The 21,079-nt window shown below is 38.5% G+C and overlaps 1 protein-coding gene across 29 annotated transcripts in view; it reads right to left on the reverse strand.

Moving 5' to 3' along the window:
* col13a1 (collagen, type XIII, alpha 1) overlaps window positions 1-21,079 on the reverse strand; it is a 136,909-nt gene that overhangs the window by 76,505 nt on the left and 39,325 nt on the right. For 17 of the 29 annotated variants that reach the window (XR_010910659.1, XR_010910639.1, XM_067475347.1 and 14 more), the window contains exons 4-16: window positions 14,996-15,046; window positions 13,176-13,211; window positions 12,069-12,095; window positions 11,767-11,793; window positions 6,843-6,869; window positions 6,718-6,744; window positions 6,184-6,210; window positions 3,818-3,859; window positions 3,285-3,350; window positions 2,592-2,684; window positions 1,896-1,937; window positions 1,793-1,810; window positions 545-571 (exon numbers count right to left, since the gene is read on the reverse strand). Coding sequence is in view for 27 of the 29 variants with exons in the window: in XM_067475347.1 (XP_067331448.1) it covers window positions 545-571; window positions 1,793-1,810; window positions 1,896-1,937; window positions 2,592-2,684; window positions 3,285-3,350; window positions 3,818-3,859; window positions 6,184-6,210; window positions 6,718-6,744; window positions 6,843-6,869; window positions 11,767-11,793; window positions 12,069-12,095; window positions 13,176-13,211; window positions 14,996-15,046 (510 nt within the window). In the remaining 2 variants the exon portion in view is untranslated. The remainder of the gene's footprint in view (window positions 1-544; window positions 572-1,792; window positions 1,811-1,895; window positions 1,938-2,591; window positions 2,685-3,284; window positions 3,351-3,817; window positions 3,860-6,183; window positions 6,211-6,717; window positions 6,745-6,842; window positions 6,870-11,766; window positions 11,794-12,068; window positions 12,096-13,175; window positions 13,212-14,995; window positions 15,047-21,079) is intronic. The other 12 variants (XM_067475300.1, XM_067475281.1, XM_067475290.1 and 9 more) reach the window with 12 other exon arrangements.

A 21,079-nucleotide genomic window follows, 5' to 3' on the forward strand; every position in this document is an offset into this window, starting at 1 on the left:
ATAGAAGAGTAATTTGTTTTTCAAAGTTATCGTTCTAATTATAACATACTATAGCCTAAATAGTGTTTACTATGTCATAGAGATATATATATATGTGTGTTATCAATGTTCAGTAGACCTTTGAGTAAAAGTAAAACTGAGTGTAATAGATAACACATATTTCTCTCACTCTAACTCAGAACAAGTTTCCATTCTAACTAACTCTGGGTTGAGGTTCTCTCTGTTTCTGGTATTGAAAAGAGTTTTTTTTTTAATGATAGGCTATATCTTATTCCTATATCTACTTGACTGTAGTGTTTTTCATATTTATTGTATGCTGTGGTCCATCTTTGGACTTTTTTCTGTATGTAAATCAACCAGAGCACATAGGAGCAGCCTAAGCATCCTAAGCCTGGATAAGTCGCGAGCCCAAATAAAATGGTACATGCCAAATCAACGTGCAGAACATGTTCTGCACGTTAGCAGATAAGTATATTTTCTTAATCATACAGTATAGCTCCAAGGCAAACACTTTTTCAAAAGAAAAGGATAGAAGGGAGCTCACCTTTTGTCCTGGCACACCTGGCTCCCCCTGAGAGATAAAACAAAGTTTTTCTTAGATACATGGTTCATATCCAGCCAGTGTAACTGAGTATTTTACATTGACATATCTTGAAAAATGTAAGTAGCTGGAATTGAGGGCTGCAAAGTCATGTTTCCCACCCAGATCCTCCTCCGACTACTGCAAGTAGTGACCAAAGGCATTTAGAGCAGTCTGTACATTTCTATGGACCTCGCATAGAACTTCTATTTACAACCTCAAATTCCATTTGAATTTTATGGCAGCAACGCATCTAAAAAAAGTGGGAACAGTGTCAACAAAAGGCTGAAAAAGTAATTGCCACACAAACAAATGGAGAAGCATTCGACAACTAATTAGGTTAATTGGACACGGGTCAGTAACAGGACTATGGTTATAAAAACAGCAACTCAGAGAGTCAGAGCCTCTCGAATGTAAAGATGGGCAAAGGTTCCCCAATATGCAACAAACTGCATCTAAAAATGATTAAACTATTTCAGAAAAATGTTACTCAATGTAAAGTTGTGAAGACTTTGGAGATCCCACCATCTACAGTATAAAATATCATCAATGAAAGACAATCAGGAGGAATCTTTTAGAAGCGACATATGCTCTCATTGAGACGTCTCTTTCAGGGAAGACCTTGCATATTTCAGCATGACAATGCTAAACCACACACTGCATCCATCACGACAGAATGACTTTGCAGGAAAAGAGTCTGGATGCTGAACTGGCCTGCCTGCAGTCCAGACCTTTTACCAATACTAAACATTTGGTGCATCATAAAACAACAAATCCGGTAACAAAGGCCCAGGACTGTTAAGCAGCTAGAATCCACAAGAATGGGACAACATTCGTCCCCTTAACTCCAGCAACTGGTCTCCTCACTTCTCAGATGTTTACAGACAGTTGTTCAAAGAGAAGGTGATACTACACAATGGCAAACTTCAACCTGTTCCGACTTTTTTTGATATGTGTTGCTGCTATAATATTCAAAGTGAGCTAATATTTTCCATGAAATGGTGAAATGTGTCAGTTTCAACATCTGATATGTTGTTTATGTTCTATTTTATTTTTATTTTTATTTTATCTTATCCCTTTATCAATTAATATAATATTGATAGATTTAATCATCCAGTCCAAAGGATTTAGAGATGTGTTGTGTTTCTCTTGTATAGGTGGATATCTATGCAAGAATAACATCTGGACTTGAAACATGCTTGTTTCGATTACCTTCAATCCTTGTAAAAGCTGCAGAAATAAAGTATAAAAATGTTAGTTTCACAGTTGCAGATTAAAGGATGGATAAATGTTTTTTAATTGAACCAAAGCTTACCCTTATGTCTTTTCCTGGTTTGCCTGGCTCACCAGGCTTACCCTAGGAATACAACAAAAAAGGTCAAAGATCAAGGTCAGTATGACCTCATTGTCTAATACATTTTCATGAATCTCAGAAATGCCTTGAGGGGGTGTCTTCTAATGTAGCTCAAAGACAAATTAAAATATTAAAATGATGAAGTGATAACATTCAAAGTTCTGTTTCACTTCTTCATGTTCATTTAAACACACAGAAATGGTGGGTTTGGCACCACTTTTGACATTTGGTCAGAGACTGAATTGGTGATACTAATGCCTACATGAAAACTGTCATTGTACAGATCTTCTGTACTGCCATATTAAAAATGTATCTGAAGCATCCATGTTTAAAAATTTTGCTTCTTACAAACATTGAAGCAATAATAGTTCTGCCATTAGTTGAACTGCAGATCCTCTTTATAATATAAACCAAAATGTTCCTGTAAATGTAAACCTAATCATCTAATTCAATCATACATACAATAGATATAAATGGGGTAGGGAAGTCATAAATTATTGAGATATAAAAACTGAAATCAATCAGCTGGAAGTCAACATAATGCAGTTATTTAGCTTCAATGTAGCAACAATAAAGGTGAAAAATTTTAGAAGATAGCTTTTTAACATAAACACGGTATAAGCAGTTTACACTGCCTCAGTTCACACTGGGGCTTACCGGAGAGCCACCAGCTCCAATCAGACCCGGGGCCCCAGGGGGTCCAGGAGGTCCTGGAGGTCCTGGGGGGCCCTGCACTCCAGGCTCACCCTGCTGAAAGACATCCAGTTACAACCTGCTATGCTGTAGTGAGAACTGCAATGCACTTAACACAAAAACCTTGTACAATAAATTGTATGAATTCTATATTCATACAATGAGATGGGGGGAAAAGGGTCACACTGCTTGAGCTATGTTATCCATTTTTCCATTTCTCATACTGTTCATACTGAACATACTAAACCAGTTAGCTAGGGACACCAGTTTTATGCATAAGGATGAGATTATTAAACTTACATTAGTACTACCCAGCTAAATTACCCCCAAATTACTAACTGGGGTGTGGAGTTTTACAAATAAGCTAAAGCTGAAACCTGGGATTAAAAATTTTAACTGGCGTTATTTTTTATTTAAAATGAAGGAGAGTTTTAAAGAAAATATTTATCTGTGGTTTGCTTGACAAACAAAGCAGTTTTGTTTGGTGTCATGAATAGCATTAAATATTTACATTTAAATATGACTAAACATTTAGAGGAAACAGCAGCCAAATGATTAATTAAAGCGTTGTGGTGGAGGATGGTTGAAATGATTTTTTTCAACAGATAAAAGCAGTGAGCAAAGAATTAGAGAAGTAGGGAGTAGAGAGAATTGTACCTTGAGGCGTTTTAAAATTAGAGGGCTTATTGAGGGCATGTTTCGCACAGTGATGGGCAACATCTGCTGGGGGTAGTCACATAGCACAGGAGGCCAACAGTGCAAAAAGGTCACACGGCAAAGGTCACCGGGAGGCCAGAAAAAGGAAATGGTAAAATTAGGAAAACAAGGTAAGAAGAGGGGAGGGATAAGGAGGAAAAAGAGAAACAGAACATGAATGTGAAAAGCAAGAAAACGGGAAAACAAATAAGAGGCACCTGCAGACGAAACTGTGGGCCTGGAGTGGCAAAGGGAACCTATGATGTACCTTATTACCCCTTTATTTCAGAATATTGTAAATGCATTTCAATTTACAGTGAATACTGTCAAAGTTTATTGGTGGCAAATCAAGTATCCCTCATTTAGAATTTGGATGCATCCGTGTCCCCAGTACCATTAAACCAGACCCCTAGATTGCAGCAGAGCAGAGGAGGGTACCAGTTTTGTCTCAAAGAGAGTACAGACGTATAGTTACAGTGCACATTTAGACTTACTGTGGCTAACTGTCCAGCACGGTGCTGTACAATACGTCGCTTCTGTTGAGATGACCAGTATTATCAGATAAAAGTTTAGCAGAGGGCAGTTCAGGTACAAATCCTAGACAGTTACAGTACATATCCCCACTGACACCATGTGGAACAAATTGTATGCAACCTGCCTACATTTGACATAGCTCACATATTTCCAAAATAAGTATTCACTACTCCTTCTTACCTCAACATATATAACTTGTATGCTAAGTGTGGAATGTGGTTGTTTTCATTATGTGGTCTGTCAGACTATATTTAATTGGATTAGTTGATGACTCAATGAGTAGACCATCGGGTTGGGATGCATAATGCCGTGGGATCGAATCCCACCCAACCAGGTGTGGCCCCACCCAGCCATCAAGGGCCACCTTGGTGTCAGGCCTAAAGGGTGGGGTGCAGCAGGATGGGCATCCAGAGTAAAAACGCATGCTAAATTAACATGCCGAATACGTTCTGCTGGGGTGACCCCTGAAGTCACAAACCCGAAAGCCGTTGATCTTGATTTAATTAGATCAGTTGAAACAGAAATCCAGTAAGTTATACAACAGGGCAAACAGGTCAGCAGATGATTCAGTTAACATGGGACCACATCACATTCTAGAACACCTCCACAGCTCTGAGACATATGCACAGCTGTTGTTGGTGGATTTTAGCTTGGTGTTTGGTTTAGAAATCTTATTCTATAAACTCTCCCTGCTGTTTGTATCCACGTCCATCTGTCAGTGGTTCACCAGCTTCCTGACCAACAGGACACAGCGGGTAAAGATGGGAAACGTTATATTCTGCCCATGGCAAACTGGTATTCAGGGATGTGTAGTCTCCCCTCTGCTCCTCTTCCTCTCAACAAAAAACATCACCCCCAGTGACTCCACTGTCAAGCTCCTAAATTTTCTGGATGACAGAGTGGTTATTGGCCTCATTCGAGATGCATAGTGATGAGAGGTTGATTGGCTGGTGCTGGGGGATCACAATAGATTTCAGGTGGAGTCTACCATCTCTCAAGGAGGGAGAATATCATCAACATCAACTATCCTCAGTAAAGCTCAGCAGAGGATGTACTTCCTGCAGCAGCTGAGAAAATTCAATCTACAATATGAGCTGTTTATTCATTTATACAATGCAATCATTGAGTCTTTAACTATTACAGACAGGTGTGTAGCAGCCACCAAACAGGGAATGAACAGAGAGAGTCAGAAGTGCAGAAAGAATTATGGGTTTTCTCCTGCCCACTCTCAAGGCCTTTTACATATTGAGAGCCAGGAAGCAGGTAAAGAACGCCACCTCTTACTCCTAAGGTCATCACACATCACAACATAACATCTGACCTCATGCTTAACTGCTACATTGCTGCTATCCGTGCTGTACTGTACACAACCTCCAACAACATGTTTCCTCTGTAATTTCTGTTAATTTACCTGTCTGGACTTAATTTACTTACCTACTTGAATTTACTTTGAAACTGTCCTTGAGAGGTACCAGCAACCAGAAGCTAATTTCCTTGCGCGTGTTAACATGGTTCTCCAACTAAAGCTGATTCTGTTACAGTATCTCTCTCGTTGGCAAAAACAGGCTCGTGCTAACAACTGCTAATTGGCTTTTAGCCTTTATGTGAACTGTACATGCTACATGATACGTCTGTTTTTACATGAGCCAACACACTCATTCTCACAAGCTGGTGACTCAAAGTGCATTTAGTAAAGTTTAACAACTTAACCAGCATAGCACCAACCTTTGCCAGTGGCCATGCATATCTTTCACAGACACAGCATGCTTTATATAAACCTGCATAAGCTAGTCTCGTGGAAATTCAAAATAAACTACATGTACATGTGATTTGAAATTCCAAACCACAACAACAACAAAAAATAAATAAATATTTTAAAACAATTTATAATGTCAAATAAAAACAGGAAACAAACCTGTTTCCCAGTTTTGGTTTTGTCATTTTAAAACCGAAATGTATTCAGGGGACCTTATACTACACCTAAGTAGCTTGGCTAGAGTATGAAATAATCCTTATTCCTGTCACCCACACTAAAAGGCTTTATCATAGCAGACTATATGCTCTGGAAGCTGGAGGAAATTGCCCAGTTTTCAGAGCTAGCAAAACTCCATAGAGCTAAATGACTGTCCCGATTTTTCAGTTTCTCCTTTCCTCCTCTAACTAAACTGTTCTTTTCTGAATTACAAACTGTGAGACAATGTAAAATGCAATGTTATCACCAATAAATTACAGATAAAACTTTTGTTAAAATAATAACATTAATATTGCATGCACTATTAAAAGCTTCCACAATAAAGGACATAGAATAGTTAATCTATTTTCTTACCCGGTGTGTGTAGTCTCCACATACACCCTGGAGAGAACAAACAAAGTTAAACTCAAAAGTAACAATAATAGAAGAAATAATGGTTGCTTTCACCTATTAATTGCCCAATATTGTTATAATCAAGTTTAACATTTAAAGGGTCCAAAGATTTTAGCAATCAAAAACATGTCATGTTCTCTGACTTCAGAAGATGTTTTTGGGAGCTTAGTCTTCTGATGTCATAGTGGTATCATTGGGGTTCATTCATCTTGCACTTGGTGGGTACAGATTTACATCAGAATTATTTTTGAAAGACATGAGTGATCACGTCAGGAGTAAAAAGATGCTACTTTCATTCTTTTTTGTTTTCTGTTTTTTTTCTCCTTTGTGTCTGATGACATTATAAAGGTTCAATGCTAGAGACCAACTTTAACAGTACTTTTAAGTATATGAATGCTTATTTCCCTACTGATAATGGTAAACTGATCAGTCAGTAACCACATGAATTCAATGCGATGAACGAATTCCAAGAAACCAGTGCAAACCATGTCTCACCTTCTCCCCTTTGGGTCCAGGTTCCCCCTTGAAAGTAAAACAGGAATTAAGGGATTGCTTATACACTTACACTTAAAAGAAAAATAGCAGGTTGATATTTCACATATCAGTCTTCACAAACTTACTGACAGTCCTTTAGGACCACGCTGCCCCTAAAAACCAGGAGAAAAACTTGTTAGTGGCTATGAACTAGTGGTAAAGAAAATGAACAATGAACAAAGCATTCAACAAGATTAAATACATATCCCCCCAAATAACCTGAATCACACAAATAATGTGAAGTTATCAATCAAACAGATAAATTAGCTGTTTCACAAGTCTATTATATACATTTTAATTGCATTTAATGGGCAAAGTGACTTTATCAGATCCTTTGTTCAATGCATATGTCAGAGCTCAACAATGGGTTGATTGAAAAAAGACTTATGCATCAGACCCAAAGATCATTACTAAAGCCACCTGAATAAAGACTGTAACCACAAAACGAATGTCCACCACTCTCTTCTTATTTATTTGGCATTTTCATTTAATGGCTTGCTGCAGCAATATGACAAAACATTCCTACATCGCTTTAGCTGAAAAAAAGAAGGAAGATGAAAAAAGTGAAACCAGAGATGCATCTGGAGAATATGTGCCCAAGAGAGGAAATGGATGTGCAGTTTGAAAGTTTTTATGGTTTAAAAAACATTCAAAGTAGACCAAAAGACTAGCTGCTGGTGCTAAAGCTTGCCAGAATCTAATCCATTGGGAAACTAGCAGCGAAACTAAAAAATAAACTGTGCCAAATCAACATGCAGACAATGATCCGCTGTGGCGAGCCTGAACTCACGGGATAAGCCGAAAGGACAAATAAATAAATAAAAATAGTCAAAATACTATTTTTTTATTCATGTCACCCTAATGCTCTATTATACACTGACACATCAACCTAAGTCTAAATTCAACATAACTGCAATTATGTTCACAACCTATACATTAACAGTCCATAAGTATTTGTCTTCACAGCACACATTTGAATGCAATTATCCAGTCCAAATGACATTTCATTGTCCTGGCTTTAGACAGAAGAGGTGTGGATCAGTAAGTTGATGTCTCGTTCACTTTTGGCATTATGTAAAGGGGATGGCTGATGGTTGCCCCATTCTGTATCCAGTATCCATAAAGACTCTTAGTGATGATCTGATTGAAAGGGTTCAGCCCAATGCAGAACAGCATCGGAGACATATCATCTCTTTGGTAAATGCTGCACTTAATGTTGACTTGTGCAATTGGATTGAAGTTGGCCTCAAGGGTTGTTTTCCATAACCCCATTGATGTTATACAGTAGCAAGCATTCCAGGATCCATGTCTGAGGCATTGAGTTGTAAACACTCTTGTAGTTAACCCAGGTAGTGTACAGGTTGGTACATCTGGTCTTGAAGCCTTGTGTCTTTGCTTTATCTACCAGTAGTTGGTGGTTTGTTCTTCTGCTCTTACTACCAATTCCTTTCTGGGTACCGCTCATGTATTGACCCATGTGCCTGCTCATCTTAGCCTGACAGGAACTTTCATGTTGCGCAAAGCAGGTATTTGGGCAATAATTGGATGAGACAGCTACCTTCTGGTGGTCCCTCAGGATCAGGACTGTCCAGTCTTCAGTTAACCATTCGGGGTGGGTTTCATCCATTAGTAGCTGGTTCATTTCTCTCATAAATTGAAGTTGGCTTCTTTAACCAGTAGGCATGGATCATGACAAGCCCGGTGCTGTCCAGCTCTTCATAGTTAGGACCTTCTCTTAGATATATGCCATTGTGATGGTTATAGATCTTGTTCAGGATGTTTGCTGTGGTCTTTGTGGTTATTGTTGTGATACGTCCTTCTATGCTTTTCAAGTATTGTTCAGTCTCCAGTTAAATAAAATGTATTATTATTATTATTTCTTAGGTACAACTTCCTTATAATGCCTTACTACAAATTCAATAGCTGGCTAATTGATCTTGGCCTTAACCCTCTTTCTCCATGTTATGGAGCCAAGCACCTCAAGGATCAAGGTTGCTGTGGTGTATATCAGCTTGTTGGTTGTTGTAAAAGGAATTGTTTTCACATCTTATATGCACCTGGAGAGCTGGTATAGGAGGGTTGGGGATTTGATTCCCTCAGGCAGTGAGAGTTCAGAACACAAGAGTCAAACAGTCCAGGTCAACAAGGTCCAAATAACGTGTTGGGGAACATGGGCAACCTGATAGAAAGTGGGCTACTGGAACAAGAGCAAGACATTTATGGGAAAGAGCTGAGAGTTGTGCAGTTTCAGGTCTGAACATGGGCTACACACACCAGCAGAACTGAGCAACCTGTCTGCTAGACCCTATTCCAACTAAGCTTCTCAAGGAAGCTTTACCCTTAATAGATACGTTCGTATTAGATATCATCAATCTATCTTTAGAAACAGGCTATGTACCACAGGCCTATAAGGTAGCTGAAATTAAACCACTACTTAAAAAACCCAGGTGTTTTAACCAATTACAGATTAATATCCAAATTCCCCTTTTTTTTCTAAAATTCTTGACAAAGTAGTTTCAAAACAACTATGTGACCACCTGTACAGTAATAATTTGTATAAAGACTTTCAGTCAGGATTTAGAGTTCATCATAGTACAGAAACAGCACTGGTAAAAGTCACCAACCATCTTCTCATGGCCTCAGATAATGGACTAGTCTCTATACTTGTTCTGTTAGATCTTAGTGCTGCATTTGATACCATTGTTTACAACATTTTATTACAGAGACTGGAACATGCAATTGGGATTAAAGGAACTGAACTAGGTTGGTTTAAATCTTATCTGTCTGATAGATTTCAATTTGTTCATGTTAATAATGAATCCTCCATGCACCCAAAGGTTAGCTATGGAGTTCCACAAGGCTCTGTGTTAGGACCAATACTTTTTACTTTATATATGTCTCCTTTAGGCAACATTATTAGAAAACATTCAATAAATTTCCACTGCTATGCTGATGATACCCAGCTATATTTATCTATAGAACCAGATGACAATAATCAGTTAATAAAGCTTCAAGCCTACAAGACATAAAGGCCTGGATGTCCCATCATTTGTTTACTTCTAAACTCAGAAAAAACTGAAGTCATAGTATTTGGACCCAAAAATCTCAGAAATATGATGTCCAACCATATTGTTACTCTAGATGGCATAAGTCTGGCCTCCAGTACTACTGCCAGGAACCTTGGAGTTATTTTTGATCAGGATCTGTCCTTTAACTCACATATAACACAAATCTCTAGAACCTTCTTCCACCTACGGAACATTGCCAAAATTAGTAGCATCCTGTCTCAAAGTGATGCCAAAAAACTAGTCCATGCATTTGTTACTTCTAGGTTGGACTACTGTAATTCCCTACTTTCAGGATGCCCCACTAACTCCCTAAAGAGCCTGCAATTAATCCAAAATGCTGCAGCAAGAGTGCTGACTGGAACTAGCAAGAGAGATCATATTTCACCTTCACTAGCTTCTGTCCACTGGCTTCCCATTAAATCTAGAATAGAATTTAAAACCCTGCTTCTTACATATAAAGCTCGGAATTGTCAGGCTCCATGCTGCTCTAGGCTTAGACTGCTGGGAGACCCAACCCCCGAATTCACTGAACTCCTTTCCACCTCTCTCCTCTCCTCTCACCCCACAATTATCAACCACTGTATGACATTAACTCTGTGTATTTTTTTCTCCAGTAGTTGTCTTTCTCCTTCTCTGTCTCCTTCTCTGTCCCCCTCCCTCTGTCCCTTTCTGTAGGTGTCCCCGGGCTTTGGAGCTGTGTGTTATCCAGCGTGCAGCTACTGGTCCAACCAACCTGCCCGATGTTTTGTTGTTGCTTTTGTTGCTCTTTTCATTTCTCTTGAGTTTTCACTCACCTCAGCCGGTCAAGGCAGATGGTCGTCCACCCTGAGCCTGGTTCTGCTGGAGGTTTCTTCTGTTAAAGGGAGTTTTTCCTCTCCACTGTTGCCTATGGCTTGTTTAAGGGGAAATCGTTGGGTTCTCTCTATACATCTTTATAGTCTTGACTTGAGATGACTTTGTTGTGAATTGGCGCCATATAAATAAAGTTGAATTATTGTCGTTCCAGTAGCCCAATTCTGAATAAGTTAGGTTATAGTTCCACAACAAGTTGATTTAAGTGACATTTGAGCCGGTGTGAGCCTTGTGTTTCATATTCCCATTAGTACCCAATTAGGCAGTTAGTATTAGGGGCCCTTCCTAAGGGCCCACACTGGATATATTTAGAAGATGCCCGGAAACTGAACCCTGACAATCAAAATCAGTGGTGCCAAAGTCATGGCTACTTTGACTTTTACTTCACTACATCTAATTGTAATTATTTTAAATTTTTGACTCCAATACATTTCCAATCATACTTATGTTACACGTTTACACATTTCATAATATACCACATTTTTAATTTATAAGTAAGACATGAATCGCTTCACTAAATCAGGCCCAGGTCTCATTTAAAAGACTTATCTCAAATATGAGCACTGCTCAAAGTGAGCCAGCATGCAGTAATTTTATTTGGAGTTTGGCCTGTCTACTGAGATCTGGATTTACTGCAAAGGAGTGCAGTGACAACCCCCAGACTAGTTTTACAACATGTAAAATGTGCCTTCAAATAGGAATCTTTGAATTCGGTTTCAAATTCACTCTGCCAAGTTAAAGTAAATTAAACAACTTAATGACCAGCGCTTTAAACTTTTTTTACTTGAACTTCACATTGTCTACCTTTCCTGAGCCGTGCACACAGGTGCACTGCAAAACGATATCTTGATGTTACTGCGCTGAGCTCTGTGACAGAGCAGTCTTTGTCAATTCATGCATTAATATGTTAAAGTGACTAATGTGATTTTTTGTTCTCTTCTTCTGAAAGAGGGCAGCCACATGCACTAGTGAGCAGTGGGGTTACACACAACCACGGAAACACAGCCATCATAAAGCTACAACATAACCTCCCATCTTTACAACTTTACAAAAGTGTGTTATAATCCAGGTATGTTTAAAACACACTCACCATGTCTCCTTTTGGTCCGTTTTGCCCCTGCGTAACAGCAGAAATCAATGCATATCATAAAATAACAGCATCAATCAAAGCAGATACAGAACCTGTACTTATATTTTGGAAAATAATTATTAAAAATATATTTTATAATATGTTTAGTCCCATCCTATAATAATAATAAAAAAAATGTCAATAAAATAACAATAATGACATTACAAAATCATTCTTAGCATAGTTATCATCATTATTTAGAAAGTGGGATCACGCCACCACCATTACTCAGTTATTTCACTTTTTTGTTATAGGAAACTCACAGGTTTGCCATCCAGCCCAATTGGACCCTATAAAAAAAGGGTATGTTTGATTAAAAATAGAGATAAGTATTGCACCACACAATTTATATATATGTATGTATAAATGGCAGGTTTTATCACAATACAGTCTTCTGTACGCCAAGCAATCCCATGTTTGCCGATAATGATACTAGGATGCAGTTTCAATTTGAATTGATTAAAAGGCCTGAGATGAACATGAAATTACATTTTTGGCCTGTTTCACAAAATTTACCACATTTTTAATAACTCAAATATGCAGCCAAAATATGATGATTTTATTCACTGTGCTGTTCTTTCAATATACAATTAAATAGAAAATATAAACAGCTTTGACTTTTGAGAGAAGAAACAATGACACTGCTACACTTTGCACAAAAAAGCTGGAAAAACATTTATCTTCTCTACATTACTACATTTAACGTGAAACTTCACATTCGTTGTGCGTCTTTAACAATATATTACTTAACAGAAACTATGTGGAATAACAATTACATGTTGCTGGTGTTATCAGCCACGAGTGCAAACTTTTTGATACTCTTATGTTTGCACTGCACAAAATGTTTACAGTTACAAATGTTGTGCATAATGTCCAACCATCTGTTGACACTGAACCTCAGCTCTGCAGCATTAATATCAATACAAGTGTCTCAGTCTGGTATTTTTTCCCACACATCATGGGTTTTGGCCATCTGATTTTTGTAAATGCAGAACACTTTTACACTCACAGTTTGTTTCCAATATTCTACTTTATTCACATAGTTTTTTGGCTGCTATTAAAATACTGTGCCACCTAATCCTTGTCCAGTTTAAAGTGAATGCACGCTTTGACAGAGCTGTGTATGAACACAACTGCCATGTAATTATATGCCAGGGATGGGAATATACTCTATACTCCACTGTGTTTGTACTTTGTCCAGTATATGCCAAAATTATATATACTGTACACTGATGTGTAGGTTTTGGTTCAGATCGTTGGTTATTTGTGCTTCCTTGTTAACAGCAAATGATTTTGTGTACTTTAAATGTTCTTTAGTCAAGTGTTTTTCAGCAGTTACATTTACAATGTCAACCAGTGTCCTGACTTACTGGAAATCCTGGAAATCCTCTTGTTCCAGGTTGACCCTAAAGAGAAACAACAGAGTTCCAATGTAATGGGGGTGGATGAATAGTGGGAGGAAGTGAATGTATTTAGTGTGTGGTTGTCCGTTTCATTTTGCTGATAATCTATTTTTTTTAGGAGGCTTGATCTTCCTAAAAGCTCAGTCTTGAGCTATTTTTTTAAATGTTTGATTTTACATTAACGTAATGCACTTAAAGTTGTTTATGTTAACCAATAACATTCTTGATTTGATTATGTTGGCATAGTCAGGGATCCCAAAGTGTTAAAGTAATCTAGGAGTTGATCTAGAAGGAACTTTGCTGCTTAACATGAATGAAAAGTCTAAAAGTACTTAACATGTGAAAGGTTCCAACTTTTTATGGTTACGATTGTGTTCCACAACACAATCCTTTTTGTTTCCAGTCATGATACGGGGCTGCTCAAAATTAACTACTTCAACTAATTTTTAAGAACCACCAGGTGTGTAAATATATATATATATATATATATATATATATATATATATATATATATATATATATATATATATATATATATATATATATATATATATATATATTCTTCTTCTTCTTTCCTTTGGGCTGTTCCCTTTCAGGAGTCTCCACAGCGAATCATGTGCCTCCATCTAACCCTGTCCTCTGCAACCTTTTCTCTCACACCAACCAACTGGCAGCTCCAACCTCAGCATCCTTCTACCGATATATTCACAGTTTCTCTTCTGAACATGTCCAAACCACCTCATTCCTGATCCATATATGTCTGTGTGTATAAACTGTTGGGAGAGGGTAAAAAAACTAAAGGAAAAGTTGTGTAATGAGAAAAAAAATTAATTCCTGATCTTTTTTTTTCATTACACAACTTTTCCTTTAGTTTTTTTGACCCTCTCCCAACAGTTTATGACAAGTAAACAATGAACAAACATTAAACATTTTGCTGCCCATATTTAAAGTCTGTGCTATGAAAAATGAAGATGCTGGGAGCTTTTCACTCGAAAACTTGAATTTTTTTCCCCTTTAGATTAGATTAGATTCTTTATTGTCATTACACATGTAGAAATGTATTTTTATGTACATGTTCCAAGTTCTTCTGATATCTGAAAAAACTAGCCCTCAAGCACAACAAATTGATAAATCCAAACTATAATATGGGTTCTATAAACATCAATTTATAAAAAAATTAACTGGTTAAGTACTTCATATGCGATGCATATGCCCTCCTGACAGATAAAAATTGAGAAAAAAGTACTCATTTATATTCCAAGAATTTGGACAAAAATCATCCAAAGCCTTAAAACCAGTTGCCAGGGTAAACAACATTCTGCATTTGGTCCAGGGTGGAGTTGTTTCTGCTTCCTAATAAACATGCGTAATGATTCAGTTTATGGCCAAATCACAGTTTCAGCTTTTTTAAACAATGCTGTTGTTTTCACTAACTCTGCAATTAATATACAATTATTATTAACGACTGTTTGGCAGGCCTGGCATAAACCTTAGCCCGGTACGACAAAAGCCTTTAAAAACACGATTCTCCAATTGTTTAGTCCACTTGACAGACACAAGACAGGGCAACTTTATAATGGTTGGAAGTGTTTTTCAACAACAACAGGATAATAATAACGATAATAATATGCAAAAAAAAAGTCGATTGGTGTCTAAGAATCAGATCTGTTAAGCAGAGGTAAAAACCTAAAATGGTAGATAGTAAAAGAAAAATTGGTATCCAATTAGGTAGCAGAGGCTCAAAATAAAAGAGCTACTGAGTGTCTCAGTGAGGTGTAGAAACTTACAGGAGGTCCTCTTGGTCCAATAATAGACAGACCTGGCTCACCTGGTGCTCCCTATGGACAGACAAAGACAGAAAAAACATAACTAAAAGGTAAAATGGAGCAGTGATTCCTGTTAATTTCTCTGTCACCTCTAGAGATTAGAAGAAACAAATCAGCACAGGAGTTTTTACATATAAACATCTGTTTGCTATAAGGAGATCTATCCATGTAATATGATGAAATCAGGGTCATAACACCAGTTGGCGTTAAAAAGACAACAAATTTATTTCCATGTTTTACAAGCTACAGGGTACATTTATATCCCTCTTTGTATGGCACTTATATAAATAATGACACTATTAGTGTCATTATTTATATTTTGGATACTGCATTTTTAGCCATAATATTAGGTGCTTTCAGACAAAACAGTTCAAAGGATTTAGCGCTTGGGACTTTCTTTGATTGGGCAGTAGTGCTGGTTGAAGCCCTTCCTGGTTTAAGTGCATTGTGTCAATTCCTGTTTCTACACACTGTGTTGGATTGTTACTACTGTTCACTGATTAACTGTAGCTTTTATTTTCTTTAAATAAGTGACCTTTCTGCGCAAGGATTACTGCTTGAGACATTACATACACTTACATACGCATAAGTACTTGCTCTTCTAAAACATATAACAAGCTAAGGTGAACTAAATAACTAAATTTAACCTATCTTAGCTTCGCTAGCTTAGCAGTTATGTTTAGCTTTTCCTCTGCATAAGGTTTTTGCAGCATTGGAGGTGAAGCTGATGGAGTTGGAATTGTGGCTCTGCACCATGTAAAATAAGCAAGCTAGTTCCCTCGTACCTGGTGCAGACCAACCTAGCGCAGCCCCTGTTAGCTGCCCCCAAACAGTTCCCGAGCAAACGGAAAGCCAGGCCAGCTGGACGAAGGTTCATAATGGATCTAATGCTCATCACCAGCTGGTTCACATTTCCAATAAATTTACCCCACTTAGGGACACACCCAACTCTGATCACTGGCAGCTCCATAGTCAGAAATGTGAAGTTAGAGACTCCAGCGACCACAGTCACATGTTTTCCTGTGGCCAGAGTGGGTGACGTTAAATCATATTTGAAACTCATGGCTAAGGATAAATGTTAATACAGTAAGATTATTATTCACACAGAAGGTAAGTTGCAGACCACTAAAGCCACTGTTGAATTGATGTGCCAAAACATCAACTGTAACAATTAGACACCTTTTTGTGGAAAACATAGGCTGAATAGGAGAGATGGCATCCATCCTACTTTAGATGGTGCAGCCCTCCTATCTAGAAGTACGGCTGGTTTTATCAGACAACCCAAAGTATGACAATCTAGAGATCAGCCTAGGATGCTGTGATCCAGTCCTACACGCCTCTCTGCAGTGTCCTATGCAAACTCCTGAATATGTATACCTGTGTCTGTTGCTCGACCAACTAAATTATATATACCAAAAATGAACATGAGTGAATCATAAAAACCTAATCAAAGTTGAGATCACACCTCTTACACAACAAAAACCCAAAACAATTAAATGTGGATTATTAAATCAGATGTCTCTCGTCTAAATCTCCACTAGTAAATGACTTGAAAAGCAATAATCATTTGGATTTATTTTGTCCTACTGAAACTTGGCTGCAGCAGGAAGAATTTCTCAGTCTCAATGAGTCAACAGTTATCATGTTCCTCGAAGTGCAGGCCGAGGTGCAGGATCAGCTGCACTCTTCCACTCAAACTTACCAATAAACACTACACATAAACATAGTTACAACTCATTTGAGAGCCTTACCCTTAGCTTGTTATACCCAAACTGGAAAACTCAAAAAACACTTTCATTGTTATTGTGTACCCTCCCCAATTCCCATTCAGTTTTCGATTGAATGTTCAGATTTTTCTGAACTGATTAGATGTATTAATTAGTACAGATAAAGTCATACAGTGGGTGACATATTTCATTTTTTTACATTTCATATAGATGCTGACAGTAAGTGCTTCAGCACTGCAATTATGTCATTATCAGATTCAATTGTTTTTTCCCAAAATGTAAATAAACCCACTCACTCTTTGTCCTGACATACAAGAGTTGCCATTGGATTGGAGAGTTGCCACCTTAACTTTACTCCCATACAATTTGATTATTGTAAATGTTCTGCACTTATATGGCAGTTTTCTACCTATTGGCCCTCAAAGCACTTTACAGTGCTTCTCATTCACCTATTTGCACTCACGATCACACACACACACTCATAAAGCGATAGGGGAGCTGCTATGTAACTCACCAACACTCACCAGGAGCAATTATGTTGGGATTCAGTGTCTTGCACTTAGACATTTTGACCTGTGTATAGCCGGGGATTCAACCAACAACTGCGAGATTGGTGGACAACTGCTCTACCTTCCTGCGCCACAGTCGCTGCTAACACTGTCACCCTTGTTATCTTGTTGATAATTCTGCAGCCTCACTACCTACAATATTCAATACTGTTGTCCCTCTGAAAAAGAATACAGTAAATCAGAAGAGGTGATTTTCATGGTAAAGTTCAAAAACTCACTTTAAAACAAGCCTCATGAAGGTTAAAAAGATAGTATCATTCCACTCATTTAAGGGATTTTGGAAAAATAGTTTAATAATATATAAAAAAGCCCTCTGTTACGCAAGAACAGCGTATTTTTCATCATGAATACGGGAGAACAAGAACAATCCCTGTTTTCTTTTCAGTACTGTAGCCAGGTTGACCAAGAGCCATAGTTCTGTTGAGCCTAGCATTCATGAGTTTGTTTAGGAATAAAATTGTACCTATTAAGCAAAGCAAAGCAAATTCACCAGAATCATGACTAAGTCCCCAAGGAAAACTGGTGACGAGGAAAACAGGGAACATGGGGCGGGAACATCTCCTCTGGGCCAAAGACAAATACCAACCAGCACTGACAGGCTCCAGTAAGTGCTGGGAGGGGAAAAAACTCATCAAACAAGTCTACTGGAAAGTTTGTCAGACATGTCTTCAGCTTCCCCAGCCTACAGCTGCATCTACCCCGGCAACAGTGGCATTTCCTCTGTGGAGGTAGCACTGAGGCGTGGCAAAGGTGAGCAGGTATCTCCGACAGGAAAGGGGAAGTTTCTTGTTTCTTGTGAGTTACATTTGACAAAAGCCGCACAAACAGAAACAAAAGCTATAGGAAGCTTCACTTCCTTATAGAATGTGCATAGCAGCGAAAAGCTAAATGAATGGAGAGATCATTTATGGGGGGTAGCTGTCCACATAAAGCCAGAGTGAAAATGAAACACATAGCATCCAGTAACAGCAACATGAACACATAAAAGCAGTGATTTCTTTCAGTACACCGTTTCAATTACAGAGCCAGATGGAATAGGTTTTAATAAGAGAAGCCCAGGTTTAGATATGTGAGCTCCTGTTTTGGAGCTCACACAACCAGTGGACCCGTGGACTACCGCAGGGCTTCGACATAGTTTTTAAAAACTATGTGGTGGGTGTCCGGGACGTAGTGAAAGACAGTGGCTGAGCAGAGCAGAGACAGAATAAGAGAGGGAGCAGTGGTAACGGGACAAAGCAGTAAATCTGAGAAATAAAGCCTTGTTTTCTGATGATTTCATTGTGATTACATTCAGCACAAATAAACATGGCCATACCTCCACCTCTGCTCTGCTGCTGAGTGTAGCCTGTGTTGAAACACACACATAGAACCGAACCTGGATTCATAGTGTTAATGTTCACAAAGCAGATCACTGATAGAAAAACAAAGTGCTACAGTACAATCATCCTTTTGGACAAAATGTTCTGATCATCACACACTAATCACCTGGCAGATGAAAACAGCTTTGCAATGATTGTAAGAAAGTGCTTTAGGGGCCGTAACAAGGCAGTTCTGAGTTTGTTACATCATCACGGGGGGTTGACATTCAGTGTGACGTCCCCCATCCGACAGGACACGAGCATGAATGTAGCATGCAGTGCATGCAGCAGCTTTAGGCTGCTCCATCTGTTTTGTGAGCTAAGCTCTGATAGTGCCCTAGAATTGCATGAATAGGGCTCAAATAGGTGTGGTTACTTTAGAATGTATACACCTCCTATCTGGCATCTGGAGAAGGGGTTGGAAGAAAGCTGGCTAATAACTAGCTGGAAACCATCTGACAACTGGCTGTTAGCCTGCTAAGTGCAGCAATTCTGAACAGCTACTGTACATCTGTAATGGACTTCAAGGATCTGCTACTGACGGCTTGGTGCCAGATAAAACAGCATACTTTCAGAGGTCTGGTGAAGTCCATGCCTCAACAGGACAAGGCTCTTTAGGCAGCAAAAGTGGGACCTACTCAAAATTAGACAGATGGTCATATTATTATAACTGGTCACTACACACTGTATCACATTTTTCTACAACTCATCCTACTTGGGCTGATGCATACAGATTCTGTTGACCATATATGTGATGCCTAAAGTCACAACGTTTACAAATAATGAAAAAGTAGAATATTTTTTGTTGTATAGCAGCTCATACTCTAAACATACCTTGTCCCCTGCTTGTCCTTTTAAGCCATGGGATCAGTCACAGCAGACATAGTTGTACGCAAAAAGGTGTGAAAAGAGGAAAGAGAGACAAAAGAGTGATTTAACCAGTGTTAGAGATGGGGGAGGTTATAGGTGATGTCCTTAAAATACTGTAAGTGAAAACTCATGCATGGGTATTGCATGCAGCAGGTTTCCAAGGTCTCTATGTGTTAGTATTAAAAATAGCAGCCTTTGCGTTTCTTAGAGCGAATTTGTTGATTTTGCTAGAAATATTGTGTGGAAGCACATTGCACTCACCATTCTGCCAGGATATCCCCTACTTCATTTGTCACTCTATTGATCAATGCAAGTTCAGAAGGAATGGGCCATTAAGAAGGTTAAACTTAAGACCCTTAGTGTCATCACAAACCCTGTTTAGAATTTCTCTGGACAGAATATTAAAGCAAAGCTGAGGGTAGGCGAATGTCCAGGTTGATGTTATTCTGTTGGCTCGATGAGTCTGTGACCATCAGCATGCAATGGGACAGTTTGCAGCAGAGTGTGAAGCAACTGGGATAGAAGTCAGCTTCTCCAAGCCTGAGACCATGGTTCTCCAATAAATGGTGGATTGCCCCCTTCAAGTTACATGACTCACTGCCCCAAGGGAATAAATTAAATGGAGGGTAAAATGTGAGACTGACAGGCAGATTGCAGACATTGTACTGAATCATTGTGGTAAAGAGGAAGCTAAGCCACAAGGCAAAGGTCCCAAGTCACCGTAAGTCTTGGCCAGTGGAAGTAGTTTGACCGTTCCACTGCAGGGGTTCTAGGCACATTTGGGTGGTAGGAGACCTCGGGTAGACCCAGAACACTCTGGAGAAATATATCTCATCTGACCTGGGAATATCTTGTAATCCTGCAGAATGACCTTCTGGAAAGACATTCTACACCTACTTCTACCATGACCCAACACTGGACAAGCAGAAGATATAATGGATGCCTGCATATAACATTATACCTGAGTTGTGTTACAATAACTTAGATAACAGTCTTGTTTGCAATTCAATGCACATCTCTGGCTTTAACAGCTCTATGGAGACTGTCCATATAAAATATGACTATATAGTTAGTTTGCAGCAACAGACTAAGTTGACCAAAAGATACTTATTACCATTTGCAAAAAAACTATCAACTATAGTGAACATACAAACATCATCTAGTATTTAGACCAAAAATTTGAACATTTTGCCGCAGGAGATGTACATTTAAGTCTAGTTTGAAAGAAAACTGCTTTTGCTAATATCCTGTGGTCACAAGGAAACAGTGATTTTAGGGCAAATCCTAGTTTTTCACTAACACTAACCATGTTTGTCAGTACCTACACCTAACCCTGATGTCCCAACCTAAAAACTATGCATGCACAGTCATGAGCCAGATTTTCTTTTTTGCTATTTGTTTTTTGAGTGTGTGTTTGTTAGTAGGATTTATAGAGATACTGCACACTGTAAGCTTAACTAAGTAAGGTGTCTTTCCTATGATTATTGAAAGCTATTATTCTGAAATAGCTGCGGGGTTTTC

This window comes from Channa argus, chromosome 1, assembly GCF_033026475.1.
Source record: "Channa argus isolate prfri chromosome 1, Channa argus male v1.0, whole genome shotgun sequence".
Taxonomy (NCBI): domain Eukaryota; kingdom Metazoa; phylum Chordata; class Actinopteri; order Anabantiformes; family Channidae; genus Channa; species Channa argus.